The sequence below is a fragment of the Terrapene carolina genome, unplaced genomic scaffold, assembly GCF_002925995.2.
Source record: "Terrapene carolina triunguis isolate 2854851 unplaced genomic scaffold, T_m_triunguis-2.0 Scaffold247, whole genome shotgun sequence".
Taxonomy (NCBI): Eukaryota; Metazoa; Chordata; order Testudines; family Emydidae; genus Terrapene; species Terrapene triunguis.
The window spans coordinates 13,787,355-13,807,699 of record NW_020664598.1 but is presented as its reverse complement, the minus strand read 5'-3'; the positions used below and the strand labels follow the sequence as shown (position 1 = coordinate 13,807,699).

The 20,345-nt window shown below is 47.3% G+C and overlaps 1 protein-coding gene across 1 annotated transcript; it reads left to right on the top strand.

The window, feature by feature from the left end:
- Positions 1 to 1,209: 1,209 nt before the first annotated feature.
- DENND11 (DENN domain containing 11) lies at positions 1,210 to 19,864 on the top strand. The gene is made up of 9 exons (XM_024195731.1): positions 1,210 to 1,434; positions 12,964 to 13,063; positions 14,274 to 14,432; positions 15,280 to 15,433; positions 15,816 to 15,954; positions 16,506 to 16,637; positions 16,946 to 17,096; positions 17,635 to 17,703; positions 18,865 to 19,864. The coding sequence occupies exons 1-9, from the start codon at positions 1,230 to 1,232 to the stop codon at positions 19,058 to 19,060; spliced, it is 1,305 nt and encodes a 434-aa protein (XP_024051499.1). The 5' UTR covers positions 1,210 to 1,229; the 3' UTR covers positions 19,061 to 19,864.
- Positions 19,865 to 20,345: the final 481 nt, after the last annotated feature.

Here is a 20,345-nt window from a genome sequence, read left to right as displayed (position 1 = left end):
GTTCCAGGTTGTGAGGATGCTAATCTCAGTAGAGAAACTGACTTGCACAAACTCCAGGTCACTTGAAATCCAGCAGTTTCTCCACTCTTGGGGTATAAAACTCATCTCTGAGTTGTGGCCCCAGCTGCACGCTCTAGGAAACAAACAATGTAGATTTAATTCCTCTTAAGAAAGGAACTTTAATCTGTGAGGAAAGAAGATGATAATTTAGTTTTTCTTCCCTGAGGGAACTGATGTACTTCTAAGTTTAAGTAATGGCACCTAATACAATGGGGATGGATATAAATATCCTAAAACAAAGAGCAATAAAAATAATACTATAATAAAAATATTCTAGGCAATAGCACAGTAGCATCATACTACAATACAGCATTTACTTTTTAATAGCACCCAGTATGTCAAATCTATCCAGGGCAGTGGTTTTCAACCTTTTTTCATTTGCAAACCCCTACAAAATTTCAAATGGAAGAGCAGACCCCTTTGGAAATCTTATCTTAGGCATAGTCTGCAGACCCCCCAGGGGTCCACAGACCACAGCTTTGAAAACCACTGATTTAGGGCCCCAGTCTTGTAAATGGCACTGCACTGATGGACCCCTCCACTTCAGCCCACTTATGCAAAGCAGTTTGCAGGGTCAGGACCTAGGTGTGTTTTCATCTCTGTGCTTTTAGACCCGTGGTACTGAACTGAAGTGCCAAGGAGATGATGTAACTGCTTGTACTTGTGGGTAATGTCACTGGCTCCCCTTGGTTAGCTTTGCAGCGCTCACCAGCGCCCTCAATCAACGCTTGCCATGTAGACACAAGCGACCCAGCCAGTGATGCACGAACACCCAGAGCAAAGAGGAACGCCAGCGCGGCTACAGCGCCCTGGGGACCCCCGAAGGGAACAGCTCTGCTGCTCCGAAGCGCTCTCCCCGGGCCCCGGGCTGAGCGTGCCCAGCTCCCGCCTTGGAACGCGCCGCGCGCCGCTGCCCGCTGCCCCGCTGCGACTCCAAACCACACCCCCACCTCGCCCCGGAAGCGCGCGGTCACGTGACTGAATGTGACTGGCCCCTATCCGACTGCCCGGTTGACCCAAGCGGGCTGCGAGATGGAGCGTTTTCACAGCCCGGAAGCCCCGCCCCCAAGCGGGTTTAGCCCCGCCCCCTGCTCCGCGGCCGCCCGCCCCTTCTCCCCCTCCCTGCCCGCCCGCCAGGCTCTCCGCGGCGCAGTCGGCGGGCCGAGGCCATGGGGGAGCCGGCAGACGAGGCGCCGCTGCTCTTCTGGGCCGAGGGCCCCGCGGTCTCCCTGCCGCAGGCCGAGCCGGAGCGGGGCGGCTGGAGCCTGGCCCCGGGGGGCGGCGCGGCGTGGGGCGGCCCCGGGGAGCTGCCGCGGGGGCCGGAGGCGGACCAGATCGTGGCGGTGTTCGTGGTCACCTTCGATCCCCGCTCCGGTAAGGGCGGCCCGGCCCGCGGGGATGCTGCGCCCCTCCATGCGCTGCCGGGGGGGAGCCGCGGGAGCCCCTCCCGCATCCATCCCCGCGGGCTCAGCAGCCGGGCTCCGCTGTGATGGGAAACGCTGCTGCCCCCTGTCGCCTCCTCCGTGACCCCCACCCCGGCGATGTGCCTGCTGGGGATGGGGGAGACTGGGAATCTCCCTTCTCTTTCCCCACCACCACGCTCCCAGGCTGAGCTCCCAGGTCATCGCTGTCGTGAGTTGGGGAGGCCTCGGCAGGTCCCCAGGAAAACGCTGCCTCCCCTCTCGTCCAGGGGGTGAGAGACACCTTGGGAATCCTGCTCCTCTTCCTTCCTTTCCCCCCCCACCCCTCGGGTTGAGCAGCCTGGTCATCGCTGTGATGAGTTGTGGGGGGCTCAATAGGTCCTTTCTCAAGGGAAATATTGCACACCTCACACATCTAGTGCTCATGCCCACAGGGGGATGAGAGAGAAACCGTGTGGAAATCTCTTTCTCTCCTACTCTCTCCCTCCCCTACTCCCTGGCTCAGCAGCCTGATCATCACTGTGATGAGTTGGGGGGTGGAGGTCAGCGGGTTCCCAGAAAACACTGCTACATTCCTCCTCTTTAAATCCTCGCCATCACCCACTGATTTTCATGGGGTGATGGAAAAGCCCTGGGAATCTCTCCCCACTTCAGCACCCTCTATTCTGGTGATGAGCTGAGGCGGGTCTCTGCAGCTTTCTCTCACAGGAAAATATACGGTGTGTCCCTGTTTTCCCCATAGCTATTTATTGGTAGTGAGTTGAGGCAAGCCATGGAAGCCTCACCCACCAAACATTGGCTACAAACAGTCACTTGCTGCACATACAGTGTGTTAGATGGTGATGAACATAGCCACCATCACTACAGTATCTGACCACTTCCCCAGCTTGCATGTTGTTTTCCTGTGGCTTGCACTATATTTGTCGAGTCTAGCGCAACAAAGTGCGATTTACTTCCGTTCATGCAACTTTGAGATCTTGGTGTTGCTTTCCCTTCCTCATCATGGGACCTGTGCAGATTAGTAACACTCTGCTTATCTATAGCATCTTTCTTCTAGGAATTTCAAGTGCTTTACATATGCTAAGGAATTAAGCCTCTCAGAATTCCTGTGAAATAGGTAGAAGAGTAGTACAGATGAGGAAACAAGCACAGAGAAGCTCTCTTGTCTGATGACCATGCAGCAAGTCAGTGGCAAAGCTGGGATAAGAATTCAAGATCTTTGACTTCCATTCTCACTAGATTCACTGCCTTTTTACTGATTCTGCACATCCAGAGGGGATGGGGGGAGGCAGGGCGGAGAATGTATGTAGGTAGGTGTGTTGCCACATCAGAATAAGTAAGTGGGAGAAGAGGGCATATGGGAAATAGGGGTTAGCACTAGGATTTAATTTTCTATTCGTGCAGGAGGTGGCTTTCTCTAAGGTGCAACCAAAATAGGTGATCTCAGTGGTGTTACGTCAGTGTAGTGGACCCCACAATATAATAATCAAGGGGATGGGGTTTAGCATTCCAAATAAGTGTGATGTTAAATATGATTAGAGTCTCCCTGGGCAAACCTCAGTTTTTCCTAAAACTCCTCTGCCATTTTGTGAGTAGGCAGTTGGGCACACAGAGTGAAAAGTGGTTCTGCAAAAGCTGGACTACTTTCCAGCTGTACTTTTAAGAACTGGGTAATGGTGGGTAACGTACCAGTACATCTTGTCTTTGGTGCTGGTTTTATCTGCTGTGGAGGGTTGTACTTAAGTGCGTCCACTTATACAATATAATTCACAGGGAAATAGTGAAAATGGGATGTAAGGAAGTGGTCAAATTTGACCTCTATTGTCCACATGCAACTTTTCAAAGGGGGAAAACAATCGCTCTTCATACTTCTCTACAACAAGTAACTTTAGAAAACTATGTCTAGTAGCAATAGTTAAGGCGACAATTATGTCACGAACTCTGTCACTTCCAGAGACCTCTGTGACGTTTTCCGGGGCAGCACCCAGGCAGCAGGGGGCCCTGGAGCTGCCAGCTGCTGTGCAGTGGGGGGGACCCTGGAGCCCCAGCTGCTGTGGGTGCTGGACACTCCTCCCTTCCCATTTTGTCAGGGGATATTTTTAGTAAAAGTCAGGGACAGGTCACGGGCTTCCATGAATTTTTGTTTATTGCCTGTGACTTGTCCATGACTTTTAGTAAATATATCCGTGAGAAAATCTTAGCCTTAGCAATAGTGTCTGTATGGAAGAGTAAATTACGTCCCTTGATGGGCATGTAGAGCATTGACTTGTGCTGCTGCTTCTTAGTGTATACTCAGCGTGCCTCAGGTGGCATGTGACCAGGATTCATCACCGAATTTGGTCTGCTGGTTGGATTATTAGCTTTCCAGCTTGGGCTGGGTATTGACAGGCAGTGCGACGTGAATCCTGATCCATGCCTCCTGACTTCTTCTGACTGTACCCAACAAATCATACATATTTATTGGTGTCATACCTGTCTTGAGTTCTGTCTGCACAGGCGACTCTGATTCTTTTGTTTGGTGCTTAAGAGATTAATGTTTCCCCAAGGAGTGGTGAATTTATCTCTCAACTGTCTTTCATCACACACTTGGGATCCTGCTCAGTCCTACACGAACTTGGTATTAATTCTCTTCTGTTATTGACCTAAGTAAGCAATGCTGAATCATGACACTGAGATTACAGAAAATGCTAACCCCTTCATTGCTAGCCCACCACTGCATCTGCTGTTGTCCATTAACAACTTCCTGTTGGTAGGTTAGAGCATACCTGCCATATACATTCACACATGCTGTGCTCCTGTTCTGTCTGCCTCGATCTAGGGTCTTAGATACATCATTTATGTATATGTTTGTACATACACTTCAGATAGTGTTCTCTTTCCTTCAGTCAGCAGTGACTGGCTTCTTGTGGCTTTGTGTGAGAGGGCCAGGGTGACTATGGCAGAAGGGCTGGGTCACAGTTTTGCATTTTGCTCTGAATACGCTGAAGTTTCTGTGTATCCTGACCTCTTCCGGGAGTAAGTTATGGGCAGTAGCCAAGAAAGTTTGGTCTCCTGCGTGCACAAGCGTTGCTCTTGAGGTTGACAGTCCCATAATACCGCAGGAACCTGGCTCTCACGGGAGGTCACGACCATGCAGGGTGTGATGGTCCCCTGGGTAACTTGTGCCAAGCCCATGGAGGACTCTGAAGGTGAAGACTTCTTCTTTCATATGGCTTGGGGAGGTAACCACAATTACAGATTTATATCTAGATTTGATAGTAGGGACCTTGCTGCAGCAGTGAGCTGGTGAATGTCCTTCAGGCCCCTGGCGAAAGAACAAAGGGAACACTCAGAAATGATGTGCTCCATCATTTGTGCCTGGTGACAACAGTCTCCTACAGGTGTTTGCCTCATTTTCCATTTAAAGAGGGTTTGTCCACATCTCCCAGGAGATGTCCTCATGCAATTAATCTGCACCAGTCTTTCCGACAGAAATCAAAACGCGGTGGTTCCTTGACAGGGTCAACAACGAGCTGTTTGTTTTGAGCAGTCGAAACGCTCCCTGTGGTTCTCCATTTAGCCTCAGCATCAAAGTTAAATGTAAGAGTCTTGATGCGGACCCATAGAGGGTTGTGGGATTTTAATTTTGTCTTTGGTGGGTTCTGCAGGTCATCGTGCAGCAGGGTCTTTGTGTTTGCATTGACGTGATTGAGAAAGTGAGATGTCTGGGCAGCTCTTCTAATCTACGGAGGCTGGATGTGCAGTAGGACCGAGAGCCAGACGACCAGTGTCAGGAACGCTCAAATTGACTCTATGCGCATAGCGTTATTGAGTTGAGTGTCAAGGCATTTAGTGTGACTGCTGTGAGACCACACTGGTGCACAGTATTCAGATGCAGAATGTACCAAAGCAGTTGTTGCGGTTTGTAAGGTCCATGGACTGGAGCCTGATGATGTTCTGGCCAATTTCCTGATAAGTGCGGCATGAGACCTGACCTTATAGCTGGTGTTCTCGAGATGTTGTCGAAAGGTTAAACTCCGGTCCAGTGTAACGCTGAGATACTTTTGAGTTAGCCTCATGGCTGACGCTCTCACTGCAGAACTGCACCACGAGTTTGGTATTAGCCATTTTATTGTTCAGACGGAAAGTGGTCACCATGTTTTTTTTTGTGTTAGGCCTAAGTTTCCAGCTTTGGAAATAATCAGCCATTGTGCTAAGATCTCAGGTTAGGGTGCAGCTGATAGTATGGAGGCTTGTATGCTGAACAGCCAGGACAATGTCATCCGCATAGATGAATTTCCTCAACTCCGTCGCTGGTATATCCATGATGTATAGATTAAAAAGTATCAGGGCCAGGACAGAGCCCTGAGGGATGCCCGAGTGAAGAGTCTTCGGTCTACTGATCTGGCCATTAAGGTGTACCTTAAACCAGCTGTCCCCGGTCATCGCTGCCAAGAGGCGGATCGTTTGCTGACAGTGAATGACGCTGGAGACCTTGAGGAGGAGGCCCTGTCTCCAGCCGGTGTCATATGCCGAGGACACATCAACAAGGACGATTCCTGTCTTCAACTTCTGTTGGAATCCTGCCTCAGTGTAGCCGGTGAGTGAAGCTACTTGGTCACAGCAGTTCCTCCTCCGGTGAAATCCTGCCTGCTTCACTGGGAGGATGTCTCTGCTAATGTCAAACAGACGGTGGAGCAGCCCCGCATTCCATGAGATTTTATGTCTGGCAGCTTTGTCGTTGTCTTTTGCGCTTGTTTCTTGGAGGGCCATGATGTCAATGTGATGGTCTTTGAGGGTCCTCGAGAGGTAAACCGCTTTTTCCAGGGACATCCCTTCTACAGTAAGTTGGTATATTTGGAGGACTGGCCCAACTGTTCTTTTTTGGTCCTGAAAAGGGTGGTTTGAGGAAATATAATCATTGCTACTTTCACTCGGAGGTTGGTAATGTGACATCCAGTGGCCAGTTGACAACATTGGTATGTTAGTGAATTTACAATTTACATTTAGGGGGGAGGGATAGCTCAGTGGCTTGAGCATTGGCCTACTAAACCCAGGGTTGTGAGTTCAGTCCTTGAGGGGGCCACTTAGGGATCTGGGGCAAAATCAGTACTTGGTCCTGCTAGTGAAGGCAGGGGACTGGACTCGATGACCTTTCAGGGTCCCTTCCAGTTCTATGAGATAGGTATATCTCCATATATTATTATTACATAAAGCACGAAAAACACCAGCACTTAACAGGAACATCACGTGAAGGTTGTCGTCTTGCTCCCAAGGTGAAGACTGAAACGTTGAATTTGACCTGGAATTCCATGAGCTAGTGAAGAGTAGAGCACTGTGGGTGATGTGCTGTCAGAGGCCTGCTTTGCTGAACAGATGGGTTTCTATGTCCTGAGCCACCAGGAACCGTTGTAAAATCAGCTGTTTCATACCTAGGTAGAGAGAATTACAGTAATTAAGCCTGGAGGTTGTGAATGCTTGGATTCCCAAAATCCAAACCCAAATGGAGAAGCCACAGTTGGTCATCCTGCCGGCTGGAGAGGGGAAAAGATGTTTTTTGTGTGGCTTTATTGGGTATCCAGAAACAGCAAGGAGTCCAGATAGGGCTCACCTGTAGGATAGACACAGGAGGGACAAGATAAAGAGAAGCGCTGCTGTGGGATCTTTCAGGCTAAAGAGAGATGCAGCCTCGCATTTTTTGAGGGGCACTTGTATCGAACTTGTCAATGTTTAGCATCTTGGAATGTTGCGCCCAGTGCTGGCTGCCCCATTACTGTTTCCAGGTGGCACACTCTAAAAGAAATAGGAGCAGGTCAAATTATCTCTCTTGCTACTTATGTGATTGTGGTGCGCAGCCAACTATCTTGGTAGTAAGTTTGGGATGTAGGACAAGCCTACACTTAAAATGCTGCATTGGTGCAGCTACACCATTGTATTGCTTTAATAAAGATGTTCTAAGGGCAAGTCTACACTACAAAATTAAGTCAATCTAAGTTATGTTGACGTACAGCCATCGCAGTAATTAAATCACTTTTGCATGTCCATTGCACATGGAGCATTGTGAGACGATTTCTGAAAGGCAGTAACAGTCAATGTAAGCAACAGTGTCTACACTGACACTGCGTCGACCTAACTAAATTGACTTAAGCGCTATGCTTCTTGTGGAGGTAGAGTTATTAGGTCGGTGTAGTGGGCGAGTTACATCAATAGGAGCTACAGTTTAGTGTAGACGCTTAGAGTTAGATGGACGTAATTAACTCTGTAGTATAGAGCAGGCCTAAGTCGATGGGAGAGAACTCTCCTGTCAGTGAAGTTGATCCACGTCCCTGAGAGTCAGTAGCTCTTCTGCTGACATAGCCCTGTCTACATGGGGGGTTAAGTCGATATAACTACGTCACTCAGGGATGTGGATTTCTCTCATCCCTGAGCGATGTAGTTATTATACCGATATAAGTCTGTAGGGTTCTTAATAACACTGTAGCTTGTGAAGGCCCCAGTCCTTCAGCTGGCTTTGAGTGGCCAAACTACTGGGCCTACAAGTGAACCAATAACTGCTTTGAAAAAGTCCAATTCACCATTATTAAGCTGTTTTGTTTCTTTTTTGTATTTCTTTGATTCTCCAAGTTGAGCTAAACCATGTTTAGTTTCACTTTCTGGTTCTCAGGCACTAGCACAGCGTTGCAGTGTTGGGTTGCAGATACTGCTTGGGAGTGTATAGATCTAAAAATGTGTTCACTAACACGTAGATCTTCATGTCTGTGTGTGATGCCCCCCAGCCACCCCCACCCCCATGAACAGATGGTTACTTTAATAAAGAAGCTAAATGCTGGTGTCACAGTAGCTTCTGGGAGCATCCAAAAATAAGAGGAATAGTGCAGAAAGTTACAAGGGAAACTTTCTTTGGCTCCATTCCTTCCAGAAGCTGCTGATGCTGTTTCTGACTTAATCCTGGTGCTGACAAATGGCTTACAAAAGTTCTTCAAGGAACCTGCGAGCTTCTCTCTTTAAAGCCTCGCATTGTGCTCTAAAGTTCAGGTTGTTTGAGTGTGGCTTGGGAAGTCCTTCCTCACCAGCCTGGGAGCTGCTTTGTGCATGGTCAGGGAACGGGATAGGCTTCCTGCTCTCTGAGGCTTCTCCCTTCCCCCTCCCTCCTGTCTGTGGGCAACTAAGCTTGTGCCTGTGGGAAAAGTCGCTCCTTTGTTTGCTCTAGCATCTCGCCTGACTGATTTTTATCTCTTTGCTTGCTCCATGACTGCCACGTCATCGCACAAGGCAAGGTGGTGAGAGCGACTGCCCAGGAGTACAGGTGTTGGTGGCTAATGTTCTTTTTAATGGAAGATCCTAGAAAACAGTGCAACTGAATGAGTTTATTCCAGTGTGAGCATGTTGATCTCCAGTGGCTAAAGCACAGGACAGGGTTCTAGTTCCACTTGCTCTGCCACTGACCTGCTTTGTGGAACTGGGTGTATTACTTAACCTCTGTCTGTTTACACATCTGTGAAATGGAGATAATACTTGCCAACCCCCACAATGATATTTGAGGCTTAACTAATTGAAGGTACTTTGGCTGAAAGGTGCTGTGGAATGATAATGTATTACTATTAACTGTGCAGCTGAAGATCAGTAGTTGATTCATTATGAGCATTAGACTTTCAATTGCATTTGAAAGAGGAACCTGCGGGAGAACTTGGGAACTTGGCGCTAACCACAATTTGTGGTTGAGGGAGCCCTGATCTACTTCCTTAAACTCTTCAGGGAAGGATCATCTCGCGTCTTTTTAAAAACAGTTATACATTTTAAAAAGTGGCTACAGATAACTCTAAACACAAACCGCAGGCATTATCATAGTGGCTTCCTCCGCCAGCCTTGTACACTACCTAACAGGCCCAGGTACATCAATAAAGGCTCTGTCTTCATATGTATTTGTACAGCACCTCGCACAATAGAGCCCTGATTGGGGTCTCTGGGCATTACCATCATAAAATGAGAAATTCCCTTTGTAGGGGAGGGATAGCTCAGTGGTTTGAGCATTGGTCTGCTAAACCTAGGGTTGTGAGTTCAATCCTTGAGGCGGCCACTTAGGGATCTGGGGCAAAATCAGTACTTGGTCCTGCTAGTGAAGGCAGGGGGCTGGACTCAATGACCTTTCAGGGTCCCTTCCAGTTCTATGAGATAGGGGTGTGTGTGTGTGTATATTCGAGTCTTCCGGAGAGTCCTTATCCCCACCTCCTTGCTTGGTTGTAGTGACTTTTCGTTAGCTGTGTGATGACATTGCTGACAAGACAGCCTAGGACTGGCCTCCCCATCTCTGAACAGAATGGATGCACGTGAAATCTCTGCTGTTATTGTAATTAACTCAAAACCTATTGGAAACAATGTCTACTTGAGCAGAAAAATAGGCTACTAAATTCCAGTCGCTAAATAGAATTATGTGCTCCCTCCTTTGTGCAATATGTAAAATACAAAGAAGGGCCAGGATTTTCAGAAATAGTCACCTAAAGTTAGGCACTTATTTAAATGTGGAGCACCCCACAGCTCCTACTGACCCAAATGGTTGCTGCTGGGTGCTCAGCTAGTTTTGAAAAACAGCTACTTATTTAGGTGTCAATTTTTAGGCTCTTGTTTCTCAAAGTCTTGGCCAAGTCTAAGGCCTTGTCTAAACACACAAGTTGTACTGTTTTAACTGCACTGCTATAAAGTGATGTATTCCCACACACATCCCAGAGTGGATGTTGTTATATACGTATAGTGTTTGGGAAGGGGAGTAAGCTATACTGATACCAGGTGCCTTCATACTGGCATAACTGTGTACCCACTAGGGCTTGTAGTAGTATAACTTTTGGTGGAAAAATCTCATCCCTGAATATTTGTATTGGTCCAAAATCTGTATGTAGCCCACAAATCTGTTGTGAAAGAGTTTAGGATTAGATTGACTTGTAATATTTTTTGTCTTTCTGTATGGATCATCTTTCATCTCAAAAAATATTCTCTCTCATCATCTCCACCCCAAGATCAGACTTCTTAGATATTCTTTTCTATTTCAGGCATTAAACTTTTTCTTGTTGGGGTGATAGTCAGTTGCCAATTTATTCAGTCTTAATCTTTTCTGTATCTGTGCACTTTTGTATTTGCTGGAACAATTATTGTGCTGTGGAGTTAGGAGGTTGGGAAATCCGTGAAACATTTCAGTCAGCTCTTAAAATATTTATTAGCTTGAGATGTGTTCCATGGAAGCTGTATAAGGGCGTTGGCTTTAAGATTCCTGTTTGACCAGTCTTACCAAGGAAGATAATGGGCTTCCAGAGAAACGATCCATTGCCCAAGCAGAGCCATCAAGAAGGATAGGAGTGGTGGTGGAGTCTCCACACCCACACTTTGGGTGTGAGGTGGAATACCAGCTGTCCTGTGGTTTGTGGGCTATTGAACCATTAAAAGATCACAGGTCTAGGCGTGAGGATTGTATGTACTGGGCCTTGGACTAGTGAAAAGGAGGAAATCCTTTTTGTAACTAAGTTTTATATACTAAAAATGATTTGCTCAGAGGCTTGGAATGTTAGAAGCTTTGACAAAGATGGATTTGTTGGCAGAGTGCAGGTGAAGCAGTCAAAGGTACACGACAAACTTGTTAACCCAGTACTTAAGTTTTTCACATGAATATCATGGCCGTATATGTGGCGTGCATGTATTTATTTAGATCTCTATCTCTAGATATATCTGTTTTTTTTTTTTTTTAAGCAATAAGGTTCCACTGACATGAGCATGGCTGGTGCTACAGTTTACCATGTGCTGTGCATACACTCCTCCCTACCAGTAGTGATCATAACACTTTCACTTTTGGCCATAAATCTGCATACAAAGTTCTGGCCTGGGCTTTTTAATACCCCTTCATGAGCCTGGTAGAAAGGGGAGAGAGTCCATTTTCCATTCTTCTTGGAGATTTCACTTCTAAATGATTTAGATGTGCACAGAGAATACACCTATAAAGTTTGAGGACGATGCCAAGCTGGGAGCGGTTGCAAGTGCTTTGGAGGATAGGTTTAAAATTCAGAATGATCTGGACAAACTGGAGGAATGGTCTGAAGTAAATAGGATGAAATTCAATATGGACAAATGCAAAGTACTCCACTTAGGAAGGAACAATGGATTGCGCACACACAGAATGTGAAATGACTGCCTAGGAAGGAGTACTGCAGAAAGGGATCTGGAGGTCATAGTGGATCATAGGCTAAATATGAGTGGAGAACAGTGTAACACGGTTGCAAAAAATAAAATAAAATAAGCAGACCTCATTCTGGGATGTATTAGCAGGAGTATTGTAAACAAGACACAAGAAGTAATTCTTCTGCTCTACTCCATGCTGATAAGGCCTCACCTGGAGTATTGTGTCCAGTTCTGGGCGCTACATTTCAGGAAGAACGTGGACAAATTGGAGAGAGTCCAGAGAAGAGCAACACAAATAATTAAAGGTGTAGAAAACATGACCTGTGAGGAAAGATTAAACAAATTGGGTTTCTTTAGTCTGGAGAAGAGGGGGGACATAACAGTTTTCAAGTACATAAAAGGTGGTTACAAGGAGGAGAGTGAAAAATTGTTCTTCTTAACTTCTGAGGATAGGACAAGAAGCAATAGGCTTAAATTGCAGCAAGAGAGGTTTAAGTTGGACGTTAGAAAAAAATTCCTAACTGTCAGGGTTATTAAGCACTGGAACAAATTGCCTAGGAAGGTTGTGGACTCTCCATCATTGGAGATTTTTACAAGCAGGTTAGACAAACACCTGTCAGGGATGATCTAGTTATTACGTAGCCTGCAGGGGACTGGCCTAGATGACCTCTTGAGGGCCCTTCCAGTCCTACCAGTCTATGCTTCTTGCCTCTCTTGAACAGGATTTCTAAAATCCTTTCTGAATCCAAGACTTTATCATGGCAACATGATGCACTTACCAAATGCCTGGCTATTTAATTTTACATCCTTCCCTTTGCTCTGCTTTTGCACTACAGTGCTGAGGAGAGGGGTCAGATTCTCAGCTTTGGAGACTGAAGTCTTCTGTCCACAGAGCTCTCACAGCACAAACATCAGTAGAGTTAGCCCCTCCTTCACTGCCCTGCCCAAATACCTGGAGGGACTATCTGCTGTAGCTGCTGCCTGGCAAGCCTTGGAGGGGCAAGTCTGCAAGATATTAAATAGGTTCTGAAATAACTCTTGAGGCCCATGCAACGTACTGGTGTTCAGTGCAGCATGTCTGTCTCACAGGCAGCACATGGAGTGTGGTAAGGTTGCATCTGAGCTCAGGTACTGGAGAGACCCATCTCACTGTAAGGCCATGTAATAACCGCCCTGTATTGCTCCAAAAACTTGCCTTTTAAAATACTGTTACCAGTGCACTACTCCTTGATACCCAAGTGGTTGAAACCTGGCTGCTGTTGATTTGTTGCTGCTTTATCTTTAGAAGAGGGTGGGACCCTTTCCTACTCCAATGAAAAGTTATCGCTCCCTTGCCCCACAGGTAACATGGTGGAATGGTGTTTGCCCCAAGACATTGACTTGGAAGGTGTTGAGTTCAAATCCATGGCAAGTGGATCGCACAAAGTCCAGTCGGATTTCATGTGAGTATATTTGGGCTGCGCTGCTCCTTCCCATCCTCCTTAGCCACACATGCCCTCCTCCCTTAGTCCAAAGCAGTAAAAATGAACACTGCCCATCAACTAAGGCCCCCCCAAATTGACTTGCCATAAAACTAGCTGCTTTGGAGTGAATTTTCCAGATATTTAGCATCTGCTGCATCAAATATCTGCTATTTATGTAGATCCTAACGTATAATGACTCCTGCTCTGGTGGCCAGCCCGCCAACAAGAGCAGACCTGGTTCCTAGAGGTAAACTGACACTAATGCATGAGGCACGAACAAATAAGGAAGCAAACAGAATTGCTAATTTCAGGCTCGTTAGGAATGTCAGCAGTCGGCCAGGAGGCGTGGTGGGGATGGAGCAAACTCTTTGCCAGATGGAAAAGAGCAAAACGGGGGGGGGGAGAAGGGGAGGGTTTTTTTGTTTGTGGTTTTAAGAGAGAACGCAGAAGAAAACATGTTTAAAAAAACTTGGATGTCTCCTTTAGATGTTGAGTAGTGATCATGTCCTGTCCCCATTTCACTTCCTCGTCCCTCCCGCCTCCTAATGGGAATTCTGGTTCATGCCCTTCCCATCGTATTCCTCCCCACTCTGCTCTCAAGGGCCCCGAGTTGTGGTGCCTCCCTTTGGCCAAGGAGGACCGACAGCTGCTCCCTTTAGAGCTTGTAGACTCCACTCTCTGATTGGCCAGAAGAGGTTTCATCTGCAGTGTTTCCATTCTCTGCAAGCCTGGGAGATGGCTTGGGGGCCAAACAGGCCATCGTTACGACAGCTAGTCTGACTTACTTTATAAAGTGTGGTGTGTTATCCTCGCTGGTCTTTGGAAACACGACGTTATGCTCCCTAGGCCCAGCTTTCTACACGAGCCTCTCTTCTGAAAATTTCCCCATCGTTGCTAACACAGGTTCCACTGCACCAGTGCTAGCAAAGGTCGGGCCTTTAGTGGTAGGAGAGGCACTGGAGGCTGCCAGCTTTCTGAATACTGTGTAATGTAGACCATGTTGTCAATAGATTTAGAAGACATGGTTAAAATGGCAGAGGCCTGTGTGCACAGGAGGAGACGTAGGGGGTGGGGAACTGATATTTTTGATGGCCCTTCCTAGGATCTGCTTGTTATACCTTGCCATGTATGTGCCTCTCTTCCCACCCTCCCCATTTCTAGTTATTTTCTGTTGCACATTTGTCCCCAGTTATTTCCGGAAAGGGCTCTGCTTCGGCCTGGCCTGCTTTGAAAACATGCCCGTGGAGAGTGAATTAGAGCGTGGCGCCCGCATGAAGTCTGTGGGGATTCTCTCCCCTTCATACACCCTGCTCTATAGATACATGCACTTCCTGGAGAACCAGGTCCGGTAAGTTGTCTGTGGGATACAGGATTGGCTGCCTGTACTGAAGGGTCTGAATGTTTGTGTGGATGGTTGGATGTGAAGGTTTCCCAGGCTACATTGAACATCAGGTTGCGTGTCATTTGAAAGGTAATTTTCCCTGCATGTGCAATAAGTTTTTGGCTTTGAGCTCAGACTTTGAAATGTTGCCACATTAAGACCTTTTTCCAAGAAACAGTACTTCCGTGTGTGTGTGTGTTAGTTACAGGAAATGAGGATCATGATGGAGGAAAGAAATTAAACTTGAATTAGTAATACAGGACCACTTCAGTGTGTAACACTTTTTTTTTTTTTTTTTTTAATCTGCTGGAGAATTGCTTGTTTTGAACAGGTATTAGAACAAAATAATTGTTGATTTCCCTCCTGTCCCTTAAAACATCAATTTGCTAGAGGTTTCTTGGAAGATTTTTAGAGCCAACAGTGAGATTTTGTTCTTGGCTACATACATGCTTCTGCTGTCTACACAGCGCTGTCCAGTGGGACTGCAGGATCAGAGCTTGCTAAGGGAATCAAGTAAGGGTAAAAGAGGACTTGCAGGAAAACAAGTTCATCTTGTTTGAACTTGTTCTAAATGTTAAAAACCAGGATCCATTCTCCCATGCATGGAGTATGAGAGTCCTGCCTGACCATCTCAGCCTTGCCCATGTTCCTTGGATGCACTGAAAGATACAGATGCTTATGATGCTGGTGCCACAGCCTGTGAAATCTGAGGCACCCAAGGCTGAATCATGGACTAGGAGATGTATGTGGCTGGGGGCAAGGGCCCTGGGGTCTGTGGACTCCATAAATCTTTCCTACTTTTTGTCTTTTCTAGACACCAGCTGGAGATGCCAGGGCATTACTCCCACCTAGAGGCATTTTATGATGACAAGAAGGGGGTTCTCCCTGCTGGCAAGGGTACCTCCAGCTCTCAGCCACCCGTCCACTGGCTGCCCTCCATCCACAGATACATGTATCCAGAGATGAAGGTGAGGCAGGCGCTGTCCAGCTTGTATAAACGTGCAGTGCATGATGCTCCCGATGGGTGTAGGACTAGCTAATTTGTGTATAGCAAGTCTCTCTGCTAGGCAAGCTAGTGGAGTTTTCTCCATGCATTTCAGCATTTGTGGGCTGAGCCCTAAGCTGCACAAGGTAGATTCCTGTTGTTTAGGCTGAGTATCTCAGGCAGCAACTATCCACCGTTGCAGTGTGCGTGCTGCTCTTGCTCCCACGCATCTAGTGTCACAAGTGTGGTGGGTGGTGCTGGGCTGTGTGTATCTACGACTTGCTCCCATATTTTGCTTCTGTATTTAGCATCTCTGTGTGTTCCTGTAGCATCTCTCATGAGCCGTTCTCTTCCCCGACCCTCAGATCACACACCCCGCAGGCTGTATGTCTCAGTTCATTAAGTTCTTTGGAGAGCAGATCTTCATCCTCTGGAAGTTCGCTCTGCTACGCAAGCGCATTTTGATATTTTCACCACCGCCAGTAGGAGTTGTCTGCTATAGAGGTACGGCGTCAAGGTCAAAGCCTTCAAACCTCTTCCTTCCCACGCCTGAAGGACTGACTTGTGCACACACCCCTCCTAGCTGATATGGAGGGACGCAGTGCCGTTCTCCCAAGCCCACCGCTAGGGAAAGTGATGGGCAGGGTTTGCAAAGCAACCCTGAGGCTCCCCTCCCCTACTTCTTGCAAGCATGTTTTTCCCAGGCCTTGTTGGCCCGAAGAGCTATGAAGCTGAACTCTTGTCTCTGTGTGGCAGCACCAGATGCTGTTGCCTGACTTTCATTCCACCAACAAGCTGGGTGCAGGGGGAGAGAATGTCTAAACATTCTGCAGGAACTTAAGTAAGAATTTAAATAACATGTTGCCCAATGGGAGAGTCAGAGTGAAATGTAAGCATTTCAGTGCCGGTCAGATGCCACTATGCTGTGCTATATACGGTGTGTGTTTAGGAGCACTTTGGGCAAATGGGGACACGAGAAATAAGGAGGGGGCATTGTGGACCCTACTGAGAGGGAATATTGTGGGCATTGTGTTATCCCTTTCTCTCACCTGCAGTGTATTGCTGTTGCTGCCTAGCCAATGTCTCACTGCCTGGCATTGGGGGGACCGTTCCAGAGTCCAAGCCTTTCTTCTATGTGAATGTGGCAGACATAGAAATGCTGGAGACTGAAGTGTCTTATGTGGCCTGTAAGTACAACAGCCTCTTTGCTTCCCTACTGCTTCACACCAAGCTGAAATCTCTGATGGATCAGGAGGTACCTTTTAAAACTTAAGCTGAAAAAAATCTCCTGATGGTGAGAGATACTGTGAAATAAAAGAGAAGAGATCTTAACCTGCCTGGGTGTGGCCAGGTCCTGTTCTCATCCAACAATCACTGGATCGTAATGTGTCTGGGTGTGGCTGTGTCTTGTTCTCATCGAACAGCGACGCAAGCAAGAACAGCCACCCTGCAAGGAGAGTGTCTGAAAATCTTCCTCTCCCTCTGGTCTCGGCAGGCACGACGGAAAAGATCTTTGAGGAGAAGCGAGATCTCTACGATGTCTATGTGGATAACCAGAATGTGAAGACGCACCATGAGCACCTGCAGCCACTCCTGAAGATTAACAGTGCCGACAAGGAAAAATACCGGCGGCTCAATGACCAGAGGTAGTGGAGGGGACCTGAGTGATGGAGCGATGGGACCAGTATCTCAATCTCTTCACTTCCTTTGAATTTTCTTGTCTTCATTTTCCTGATTTCTTGCTGCTTTGGTTTATTCTTTTGACCCTCTCATTTAATACCTTTATGGTGGTGGTTTGTATTACAGCAGGGCCTAGAGACTCCAACTGAGATCAGGGCACCTTTGTGCTGGGCACTGTGCAAACACAGTATTAGTCAGTCCCTGTCATTTTTATATAGACAAGGTAGATAAAGGGTGAGAAGGGAAACCGGCACGGAGATGAAGTGACTAGCCCAGGGTCATGCAATGGGTTTAGGGGCAGCGCTGGGAGTAGAATCCAGATCTCCTGACTCCCAGCCTAGTGCCCTGTCCATGGGACTCTGCTGCCATCTCTAGATTAAAGATGAAGATTTTAGTACCTTTATCTTCAATAAATGGTGATGTCTTCAGTCAGACTCCTGTTTGGCGCTATTGCTCTGGGGTTTGTTGCTTGTACATGTGTTTGATTTGCCCCCCTTCTCCCAGGCAGATGTTGATGTACTCTCAGGAGGTGGAGGACGACTGCAGCTCCTGTGAAGAGGATCTCTTTATCTTGTGAGTTGCTCCCTGCACCACTGAATAACAACCAGGCTCCGGGGAATCTTTAGAGTGGTGGTTTCACACTTGAGGGCCTGGGCACCACTGGCAGCCTGGGGTCCAGTCGTTGTCTCGCTGGTTTCATATCACACTAACTTAGCTTGCAAAAATAGAGATGTCTGGGGGGCTGGAAGTGTTTGGAGGGAATATGGGGACCCATAAAGCATGGGTTGGAAATGGAAGAGATTTCTAGAACACCAGCATCTTCTGACCCGCTTCAGAATTCCTGGCTATGCTGGGGGAGGCCAAACAGCTTGTTGAGATGCAGACAGTGCCCTGGCTGTGGGGAGCAAACTGCTTCTGCTGGGCGGTTACATGTGTGACGGTTTCAGAGGAGGCTGGGGTGAAGGGTTGGGTAATGCTTGTGTGGTTCCTGCAGTCTGTGAGGAAATACGTGGCAACTGAAGTACTAAATAGACCCTGGCCCCTCCTATGGAGCCCTTCACCACACACTACTATTGCTCATGTCCTATGGTGGGAAAGGGATATGCACGAGAGTAATACGATTAAATTGTCTAAAGGAAAATTGAGGGTGAATATTAGGTAGAGCTTGCCAAGACTGAGGTGCTTTGGACTATGAACAGCCTGCCACAGCGCACAGGGGAAGCCTCATTGCTCGAGTCATTTAAAACTAGACTATGGTTGGAGAGGATATGGGACCAGGGAACAGTGCTGTACCTGAAAGGGGATGCAGGAGGTGGCCAGTCGAGCTTTCATCTCCAAGTTCTGTTCCTTGTTTGGTGCTGAAGCTTAGTCATAGCTAGAATCTGGTGGCTCAAGAACAGGTAATGGAGAAATCATTTGGGTCAGCATAGTGGCTTGGTGCTTTTGTCCACTCAGTTCCCCCACTGTATTAGGGGAGACATACGTTGGATTTCTACACTTGGTCTTTTATTCCCCACAATAAATGTGTTAGTTGAGTCAGCGCCTTGCTTAAATAAGCCAGCCTGAAGCCTGTTGAGTAAAAGGTTCGCTATTGACCTACCACATGTGCAATACCATGGTGGAAAGAAGGTAGGAATGTTTAAAGTGGGACTCTGGGGATGGTGTAAAAAATCTGTCTTCCATTTTTCTTTTCAATCTCATCTGCTCTTCCCTGTTGGCTGTGTCCTCCTGCAGGTTTTTCATGGAGCAGAACAATCGGATATTTCAGACACTGATGGAGGTGTCAGCCAGCCAGGACAAGACCTTGACAGCTGACCATGCCCGGGGCATGGGCCTGGACCCACAAGGTGACCGAAGCTTCCTAATGGACCTGCTGGAAGTGTATGGCATTGATGTCATGCTAGTCATTGATAACCCCTGCTGCACTTAAACTGAGGACAAGAGAGACAGGGAGCAGCGATGGCTTTTTAAAGACTATGGAACATTGCTTAGGAGCATCACTGGAACTCACCACACCGTCACTGGAAGGATCTCATTTATTTAATAACTTTATACAGAAAAGTATTTATAATTTTAAACAAAATGTGATTTTATTTTCCTTTCTTCAGGATTGACTGCTCAAGGTTTGGTTTGGTTTTTTCCTGATATCCATAGGAGCAATGGCACCTTTTCACCAACCCTCACCGTTGACATTGGCAGCTGTTTTTGGCCTAGTCTGGACTTCTGAGGGGCTGGAGATTTCAGGGAAAGCACCTTCTCTCATGGGGACCAATGTGAAATCATGCATATTTGAGCCTTCAGGAGTTGACTGTGGAGAATGTCCCCTCCAACTGGGTATTGTACAGTGCTCCCCAATCTTTTCAGCATCCTCCACCCTACCGTGTCTCTCACTGGGGACAGTTGATTATGCAGGTTAGACTCTGTACACCCCACTCGCCCACCCTTTCAGCAGTTGAGTTGGAGTCCAACCACCATTCCCATCTCTGGCAAAAGAAAATGGTTAAGACTAGACACGCTACAGGATCATGTGATCGCTTTGCATTATGGGATGCTAGAAGATGTTACGTTCTCATTTCCAGCATTTGAAAGGTGGAGTGATCTAGAGCCTACCCTCCCCATTTCATGCCTGGAGCGCAGGAGAATGGAGAAACTCTTCACCTCCTGGTGTCTCCTAAACTCCCCCTTTATTTATTATTTGCATGGATCCTGCTTTGATTAAAGATTTTTAAAACAGCAGGATCGTGTCCAGGTAGCCCCTACCGAGCAGCGACCAATATCACAACGGCACCCTGCAGTTAATGTGCTTTGCAGTCTCTTCTCAGGGCAGGGTTGAGCACCGTTGATAGAGCTGTGTGGGAAATGCTTGGCTCTGACACGTCATCAGCCCTTACTTTGTTGCTAACTTCATCAACAGAACAGGCAGAATCTTTCTGCAGGGTCTGCTACTTACTCCGGCTTCCTGTCTTGTTCTCCCAGTGCCATGAGTTTGTATCGGTTTGTGCTTCGCCCTGGCTACCAACTTACCAGTCATTGTTCTGCTTGAGCATTCAGTTAAGTGGATCATCTTTTTGTCAGGCAGCTGTCAATGGGACAGCCCACTTATTTTTCAGTGAGAGGTACAGGAGGTTGTAGCCCTGGTGCCTGGATGGCCTCACTATTTGCAGTGAGTTCCCTTGTGGCTTGGAGTTCTCTTCTGGCTCAGCTGCCAGAGGTGG

Coding starts and splice junctions, on each gene's coding strand:
- DENND11 (XM_024195731.1), top strand. CDS start 1,230: ATGGGGGAGCCGGCAGACGAGGCGCCGCTGCTCTTCTGGGCCGAGGGC. Junction 17,097..17,634: donor CGGCGGCTCAATGACCAGAG/GTAGTGGAGGGG, acceptor CCCTTCTCCCAG/GCAGATGTTGATGTACTCTC. Junction 17,704..18,864: donor GAAGAGGATCTCTTTATCTT/GTGAGTTGCTCC, acceptor GTCCTCCTGCAG/GTTTTTCATGGAGCAGAACA.